Below are 9,143 nucleotides of genomic sequence, written 5' to 3' on the forward strand. Positions count from 1 at the left end.
AACAGCGTGTTGAGAGGACCGCTAGGGAAAGCAATTCTCATAAAATAGATGGGCGAGTTTTGAGGACCGCTTAAGACTTCGTAAGGAATGGCGAGTTGTGAGGACCGCCACAGTAAAGCAAACAAGTTTTGTTTGTGGAATGTGCGAGTTGAGAGGACCGCTAGAGATTTCGTGGAAATGTCGAGTTGTGAGGACCGACATAAAAGAGGCAATTTGTGTTATTTGCGAGTTGAGAGGACCGCACGATTAATGATTATACGGATTCATATCTGCCGAGTTGAGAGGACCGCTTCACGTATTAGGTTGAGAAAGAATTTAAAATTAACCATCGTTTTGCTTCACGGGTGTGAAGTAAGAACCAGAACTCTACTCAAACACGATGGAAAAAGTATTTGCTAAGTAAACTAGTTCTAGCTTGAACATTTTATTTAGTTTATTTACTTTTGTCATTTTTTTTTCTTTCGATGCATATTTTGTGATAATTATTTTTACCGTGTAAGCGCATGCATGAATTGACCCCACTTGACAAGTGGAAAACGAAATAGCAAAACGTGGTTGTTTGTGTCTGCTAGTGTGCGTGCTAGTCCAATGCAAATTTACCGGATAGCCCACGAAATATAATTTTGTACTAGTTTGTGTAGCCGCGGATCAGTGATTTTCCGAATACCAATACCATTGGCCGTGATCATAAACTTAGAAGGTTTTCTTGCGAAAAGTTGCTCGGCTCGATTAGTACAGTCATTCAGCAAGTAAAAAAAAGTCAAAAGTCCTACGAATTGTTCCTCGGTTGTTTTCAATCCTGACTCACGATTTGTTTCTTCGAGGTAACGTCTAATGTTTAGGGAAACGAAGCATCAAAAGAGAAAAAGCTTTATTTGTCCCTTCTTCCCCGATTTTAGAGAAAACGTAGCAGTAAAACTGAATCATGTTCTCCGCGGGAAGGTACGTTTGTGCGCCCCCATCCAGTCCGGAAAGCGATTCAGCAGAATCCCATAACGAAGCAGCATCAGTTGGAAGGTTTGTTCGTGCCCCTTGCGTCGAGGATCCAGATGCCGAGCTAGATGTGGATGATGGGTACGCTGCTCTTCCAACTCCAGGGCAAGATTACCAAAAAGATCTGGAAGCAAAGGTATTAGAGCTCAAGAATGCAATCGAAAAGATAAAAGGTACCCTTGATGCCACCCGTGCTGCGCGCGTGGAGAGTTCAGCGGAAGAGGTCAGTTCACCGTGCATCCCGTTCTTGGCCCCATCTGTTGCATCAACGGAAGCGCCATCCGTCCCGTCGACTGATCCGAAGCCCGTTCCGCCATCAAATCCGCCCTTCAGTGGAAGTTCCATCCGGTGGGACAACATCAAGCCTTTCCCGAAGAATGTGGCGGCAACCAAAATGTGGGAAGCGTGGACTCGTTTTCTGGAAGATTTCGAGACGGCGGCTTCTCTTTCGAACCTCTGGGATCCAAAGCGACGTGTTGAACTTCTTCTCTTGTCCATGGGCGACGAACTGAAAAGTATTGTACGAGCGGCGAAACTGCGTCCGAGTGAGGAAGAAGGTGTGAACAACTATAACAAGTTCGTTGAGAACATCGACCAGTATCTCAAAGCCATGACGGATCCCGCAGCCGAGCACGAAGACTTTTCAAAGATGTTCCAGGAGGAGGGTGAACCGGCAGTTAAATTCTATGCGCGTCTCACGGAAAAGGTGATCTTGTGTGGCTACAGTCCAGCGGATCTGGATCGCTTCGTTCGAAATCAACTTTTGAGAGGCCTTCGAAGTCATGAGCTGAAGAAGGCAGCACGCACGTACGGTCACGACGCCAACACGATAGTCCATGCAGCCACAAGAGCTGAGGCATTTCAAGAGGAAATGGCAGCTGCAGGGGGTGAATCGAGCGTCCTTGCCGTTAGTGGCGGTAAGTTCCAGAGAACGGAAGGCCAGGTCAAGCGAAAGCAAGTGTTCCATCAGTCGGCAAGGGATTCAGCGAAGAGGTTCAAATCCGATTTTGTGCCCAATTTCCAGCAGCGGTCCAGAGTAAGCCGCCGTAATAGATGTTCCAGGTGTTTCAGGCAGTCTCATGGGAGTCAAGAATGCCCAGCATTGCGGAGGAATTGCAATGCTTGTGGCCAGCGGGGCCACTTTGCAGCGGCATGCCGAGAGGATCGCTTGAGCATGGTCAAGGACGAGGGCTTCGAAACTGCTGTGAACGATAGCCGTACGGAACAGGTAAAGAAATAAGATGTTAATATAAATAAAGAAAATAAATAAACTGTCTCAAATGTGATTTCATTTCATATATTTATATTTCATTATAGCATGTAAATGCTCTATCCCTCCAAGATGTGCTGGTGAACTGTCGTATTGGTTCGTCGAGCCCGATCAAATTTATGATTGATTCTGGGGCAGACGTAAATGTGATTGGAACAGCTTCATTTGACTAGAGCACACCTTTGCCAAGAACCGATCTCCACGCTTATGCGACAGAGAAACCTATGTTGGTGAAATGCAGTTTCAGAGCTACAGTAGAAGTGATTGGACTTGGATCCCATAAACCAACGGTCACAGCAGATTTTCTCGTAGTTGAGGAGGGTAGAAGGTCATTGTTAGGCAGAGTTACCGCTAGCGACATGGGTTTGTTAAAAGTCGGGGACATGGTGAATGCTTGCGAAAACACCTCTGTGTTCCCAAAAATGCCTGGTGTAAAAATTAAGTTCAGCGTTGACCCTAGTGTACCTCCAGTACGTAACGCGTACTACAACATTCCAGCTGCATATCGTGAAGGAGCTCGTTTGCGATTGGAACAGATGGAAGCCAGAGGCATCATAGAGAAAGTCGTTACCGCGCCGCAATGGATCAGCGGCATGTCTGCCGTTCCGAAAGGAAAAAATGACTTTCGCCTTGTGGTAAATATGAAGGCACCGAATAAGGCCATACAGCGCGAGTATTTTCGTCTGCCGCTCATCGACGAGATGAAGGTGAAGTTGCACGGCGCGAAGTTTTTCACCAAACTCGACTTATCGGATGCTTTCTATCACCTCGAGCTTAGCGAAGAATCACGAGAGCTGACCACATTCTTATCCGAGACCGGAATGTATCGCTTCACACGATTGATGTTTGGCGTGAACTGCGCGCCTGAGGTGTTTCAGCGCGAGATGTCGAGAATCCTTAAGGACGTGAAGAATAAAATCATATATATCGACGACGTCCTATTATTCGCAGAAACTATTGAGGAGCTGAGGAAGACTGTTGCTCAAGTCCTGCAAGTTTTGAGGTCGAATAACCTAACGCTGAACACCATGAAATGCGAGTTCGACCGCACGCACCTCAACTTTCTGGGACATGAGCTCAGCGAAAAAGGCTTTAATATTGAAGCATCAAAGGTGAAGGACATTCAAACATTCCGACACCCAACCACGTCGTCTGAGCTTCGGAGTTTTCTCGGCCTCGCATCGTTCATTGGCCCGTACATTAAGAACTTTGCGGAGATATGCGTTCCATTGTGGTCAGTGGCAACTGCACAGAAATGGTGTTGGGGTAAAGAGCAGGAAAACGCTTTCGAACTCTTGAAGCAGCGGATTATTGATTCAACGTTGTCGTTGGGTTTCTTCTCGGAAACAGACCGAACGTTCTTGTATACCGATGCGTCTCCTAGCGCATTGGGGCTGTCCATAAACCACGTGGTCATGAGGGGGAGGGGGGGGGGGGGTTCGGCCAATGACCATTTTGTATGGACAAATAAAAAATTTTGTATGGATTAATGACCACGGCGGGGGGGTTGAAAAGTCCCAAAAAAATGACCACGTGGTTTATGGACAGCCCCATTAGGTGCGGTGTTGATTCAAGAGAACAGCGAAGGAAAGCCTCGTATCATCAGCTTTGCCTCAAAGTCACTATCAGCGACCGAGAAAAAGTACGCCCAGAATCAGCGAGAGGCGCTTAGCGCCGTTTGGGCAGTGGAGCATTTCTCCTATTTTCTACTTGGTCGACATTTATTTTGCGGACGGACGCTCAAGGAATAACCTTCATCCTGAACAGATCGCGTGAAGAATCCAAACGCGCACTAGCAAGAGCTGACGGTTGGGCTCTTCGTCTTAGTCCCTATGACTATGAAATTGAATACGTCAGAGGATTGGATAACATTGCGGATCCATCATCGCGACTGTATTGAGGTAATGATGACGAGTTTAACGAAGAAGTAAGCCCATGGGAAGTCTGCGCATTACAATCAGGTAGCATCGAATTCCTGACAGAAGAAGAAATTCGTGAATTCACAAAGCGAGACGAAATGCTGATGCAGGTAAATCTATTTATTTCTTTAATGTCCTCATTATTGGAACTTTCTTTTGAAAATAGGTTGTTCAAGCTATGGAAACTCAAAAATGGCCCAGAGATTTGTTGAAATACAAATCCGTTGCGACCGAGCTTAGGTTCAACGATGGAATACTGTCGAAAAACGGTTGTGCCGTTATTCCTCAAGCACTCCGAGAAAAAACGCTTGAGATCGCTCACGTGGGACATCCACTGGAAGCAAAGTTGAAAAGTATCCTACGTAGGCGTGTTTGGTGGCCTGGCATGCCAGGTGATGCCGAAAAGTGGGTAAAATCCTGTGCCGTTTGTGCAGTCAATGGGCGACCGGAAAGACCACCCCCGATGCGCAGGAAATTCGCCCCAAAGGGCGTCTGGGAGACAGTGGCTCTTGACTTCAATGGGCCTTATGTTAAACTTGGAGGGATCTCGATCTTAGTTATCATAGATCTTCGTTCCAGGTATGCAATAGCACGACCGGTAAAGTCTACTAAATTTGAACACACCAGAGCAGTGTTAGACACTGTTTTCGAGAGGGAAGGAATCCCAAGAGCAATGAAGTCCGATAATGGGCTACCATTTAACGGTGAGGACTACGCTTGTTACTGCTCTGAACGTGGAATACAAACGATTTTTTCGACCCCATTCTACCCGCAACAAAACGGCCTGGTAGAAGGCTTTATGAAGGTGGTTAATAAAGCTATGTCCGCCGCACTGTCTTCAGGAACTAGTTACAAGAAGGAACTAGAAGCTGCTGTTCAAGCATACAATGCAGCAGAACATAGCATTACTAAACTGGCTCCAGAAGAAATCATGACCGGTCGTAAGATAAAACGTGGATTGCCACTCATCAACTACGGAAAGGCCGAATATGATGAACAGTCTTTGGATGCAAATGATCGAGAAGCTAAAGTGGCATCGAAGGAACGAGAGGACCCCCGGCGGGGAGCCAAACCGTGCGAAATAAAACCAGGTGATACCGTCATCGTGGAGCGTCCTTCCAGGGGAAAAGGCGACAGCAGATTCGATACGAAGCGTTTCACCGTGCTGCAGGAAGATAACGGCAGTTTGGTCCTCTGTGATCCGGAGGGTCATCAACTCAAGCGCCACGTCTCTCAAACAAAAAAGGTTCAGCAGTGGCGACGTACGGTGCCGCCAAGGATATCCGAAGCTCGTCCAGGTTCCGTGCCGTGATGGTACCGAAGTTAGTGGACGACCCGATAGGACCAAGCGGCCACCAGCGTATTTGGCCGACTACACTCAAACGGTAGAACAATCTTGAAAGACGATGGAGAAAATATCGAATGTTCAATGAAATCCTCTTTTGCTACATCTTAAATACATACTGTGATCATTTTGATTGATTGATTTTTGAGTTTCTTATTGCTTGTACTTCCTCAAGTTTTCTTCAGTTGAACTGGATACGTCTTATTGCTTGAGATTCTTGGGGAAAATTGGACTGTCATGTAGAAATCTTCATGGGCTACTAAGTTTTCATCATGAAAATTGGCATGTGGTTGTTCTCAAGGTAGCAATGTCGAGTGTTAAATCTATGTGTCGAGGCTTGCTATGCTCTCATGCCGTTTTTTTGAAGTTTTCATAGATTCTTCGCAGTTTTTATGAGAGAGAGAAAGGGGGATGTGTGAGGCAATACGACACTGAGTGTGTGTGTCACTCTACAGTCTATAGTCGCCCACGTCGTCGATGTCCCACGCACCGCATCACACAGAGGAGTCGAATAGTTGGCAAGGTAAGACGTACATCCGAACCGGCGAGTGTGTTGACATTCGCAATGGGTGATTTCCCGATGGAATTACAAGCTGCACAGGGGTGATTTGGTTTCATGGTGTCTCAGATATGTTTCACGGGATACCAGGGGATACTCTTGGGAAATTAAGGGTGGTCCCAGTGTTTCAGGGCGTCTCAAGGTTGGGCCAGTACACAGTTAATCGTATTTGGTATTTTTTACCCCTATAAGGATAGAATAGAATCACCCCGCTTACAATTCATCCGGACTAAAAAGCCAGTCGTAGAGGGATAATTTTGCCAATTCTTCATTACACCAACAAAGCTAGCCATGAAAATGCTTGACAATTCACAGGTCATTTTGACAGACCACACTAATGCACGAAAGAGACAGATAATAGTCTACTTTATCGATGTTGTTGCCGTCCTTTTCATGCTCATGTTACATCTGTCAAAATGACCTGATAATTGTCAGTCATTTTGAGGTTAGGTTCGTTGGTGTAATAAAGAATTAGTCGGTCGTTTTTTATCTGTCAAACTCTAACGAAGTTCGGAAAATGTTGCCAGCTTTACCGAATTTTACCGGTAAATAAAACTTAACTTTTGAGATTTCGGTAAAATATTACCGAGGTCGGTGTGTAGGTCTCAAGGTGATTTGAGGGGTTGTCAGATGTATTTGAGGGGTGTCTCAGGAGCTTTTCAGAGACGTTTCAAGGGTTCTCAGAGGATTTCAGGAGGTAGGGAATCGCGCCACTTGGGCGGTGGCTTCTATATTCGTCTGTTTCCCACTATAACTCAGTCAAATTTGAACCAATTGACACAACTTTGGAATGTGGTGAGATAGGTATAGTATCTACCCGTGTACAACATTTCAAGTCAATTGGTTCAAAATTAACTAAGTTATAGTAGAAAACAGACGAATATAGAAGCCACCGCCCAAGTGGCGCGATACCCTATCAGATCAGGGATGTTTTAGTCGGTCTCAGGGGATTGAGGCGTTTTTTAGGGTGACAGGGGTCTCAGATGGTCTCACAGTGTTCAGGAGCGTTTCAGTAGGTTTTCAAGGTGTTTCCAGAGGCAATCCAGGGGGTGTATGAGGAATCTTAGTGGGTGTTCGCGTCCAGCGCTTTCAACAAAGATGTTTGTACGATCGCAGTCACCAATGGTACAACGGCAACCCGGGTTAACAACACCGTTAGCAACCGCAACATGACAGATCGGCTCTGTGGCTTATAAAATGACGGCAACAGATACAGAGATTGTCATTCGACAACTGACACTTGATGTGTTCGGACGTCTGTGCTAAGCTTGTGCAAAGCTGAAACGAGACCGGTCAATACCGTAGCTCGATATGGGGCCAAAACGGACCAGCTGCTGATTGGTTGATTTTATGCCAATAAAAAAAAGCACAGAATTGAAACCACCACCCGACCGCACCCGAGCACGTGTGGGCAGTGTTGTCAAAAGCAATTGAAAATACTGATCTGCCGCAGGTGTGGCGTCAGCTGTTCAGACGCCGTGGGTTTCGTTCGTTTGCGTTCGTTTGTTTGTTTGATTATTTGTTTCAATCGAGTCGGTTTCAATATCATTTTATTTTCCATTCAGAGAGTAAAACATCATTAATTCATGGTTATTATTGAGCAAAAAAGGCTATCCAAAACAAGGGTTATTGTATACAAATTTTGAATGGTGATGACATCAGAAATATAACAGAAAAAGATAAGTTTTACACGGAACGGTCAACTTTGACGTCTTTGACATAATGTCGCTTTATTTTCAGTTGAGTAATCGAGCTGAAACTTGCTGGCGAACTATGAATGTCAGCACCAGTTAAAAATTAAACACCTGGTTAGATTTTTCGAATCTATGCAGTTATGACTCAGGTTATGGCTGCGGCACTATTTATCAACACGTTCTTGATTATTTTGAAAAAAATGTGTATCTTTTTTCAATATTAGCTGTTCCGGTAAACTTTGTATTGTCCAGATGCAGTGGTTTGACAACTTTTGAGTTCATTGCAGCATCGCGCTAAATTGGTTTAATTGCAATCGTAATGAATGATGAAAAAAATCAGTGTAAGAGTTGAATTTATGCTTACATGAGTTTTTTATTTCATTCTATGAATATGCCGTTAAATTTCAGATTTTCAATTTAAGATATTTTCACAAAAAAATAACAAGAACTTGTCTCTTCAATTTGAAGAGGACAGAATCGATCATATTACCTTCGTCTTAGGCAGAATTTATTTATTACGTAACGCTAAAACGACCATGTTTGACCCCACCCCGTAGAGCGTTACATAATTTAAGTACGACGCCTTATTCAAACTCAATCTAGAATTCTTTATTAAAAAAAACAGATGGTGTACGTTCATAGCGCGATCGTACATTGAAACATAGCTATATATTTCATTTTACGGAATCTGTTTTCATTCGCATTACCGCAAAGCACCTCTGTCATCCCAAAAAAGTGACGACATTCATGGGATCTCCGTATGTTTATACTATCTGTCCTATCTCTCACTTTACCGAAAAATTATAAAATGATATTTAACGTAAAAAATGTGAAATAAAAAGCGAAACAAAACTTTTGGCAACACTGGCCCGAGCGACGAACGAAGCGAAATGAAAATATACAGAAAACATATTGGAAGAGAAGAAGAATAATAAGAAGCCAGTTGTCCGGTCTCGTCTCAGGTGCAAAGCAATTTTCCTTGGTGGCGAGTTTCTTTCGCGCTTCAATCCCCAGCATGGGTGATCCGGCGGCCGACTCGGCCGCGAAACCACCTTAGCGCTCCAAGAAAGAAGTTGGAGCCCAGCAAGGCGGTGCATCGAAGCACGCTGCAAACCGTTCTCCTTCAACCAACCGGACGAAGAAGAAGAAGAAGACGGATCCAGGCGGTAACCCGCTGAATGAGGAGGTAAACCTACTCCAGAAAAACACCTACCACTCATTGGAGGACGATATGACCGGTGACCAGCCGGCTCTCGAGAAGCTTCCGCGGAAGGAGAAGTGCCCGCCAATTTTCGTACCGAACAAGGACCCGGCGTTGCTGCGTCCGTTGTTGTTCGAGCGTGACGAACCTGCGACGTGCAAT

At 45.0% G+C, this 9,143-nt stretch overlaps 2 protein-coding genes across 2 annotated transcripts; both read left to right on the plus strand.

Annotated features, from left to right (window-relative positions):
- The first annotated feature begins 518 nt into the window (after positions 1 to 518).
- On the plus strand, positions 519 to 2,436 carry LOC134291975 (uncharacterized). Its single transcript, XM_062860559.1, has 3 exons — positions 519 to 824; positions 900 to 2,221; positions 2,311 to 2,436. Exons 2-3 carry the CDS (start codon positions 926 to 928, stop codon positions 2,434 to 2,436), a joined length of 1,422 nt encoding a protein of 473 aa, XP_062716543.1. The 5' UTR covers positions 519 to 824; positions 900 to 925.
- Positions 2,437 to 3,820: 1,384 nt separating this feature from the next.
- On the plus strand, positions 3,821 to 5,836 carry LOC134285712 (uncharacterized protein K02A2.6-like). The gene is made up of 2 exons (XM_062847029.1): positions 3,821 to 4,292; positions 4,349 to 5,836. Exons 1-2 carry the CDS (start codon positions 4,281 to 4,283, stop codon positions 5,492 to 5,494), a joined length of 1,158 nt encoding a protein of 385 aa, XP_062703013.1. The 5' UTR covers positions 3,821 to 4,280; the 3' UTR covers positions 5,495 to 5,836.
- Positions 5,837 to 9,143: the final 3,307 nt, after the last annotated feature.

Source organism: Aedes albopictus, chromosome 1 (assembly GCF_035046485.1).
Source record: "Aedes albopictus strain Foshan chromosome 1, AalbF5, whole genome shotgun sequence".
NCBI lineage: Eukaryota > Metazoa > Arthropoda > Insecta > Diptera > Culicidae > Aedes > Aedes albopictus.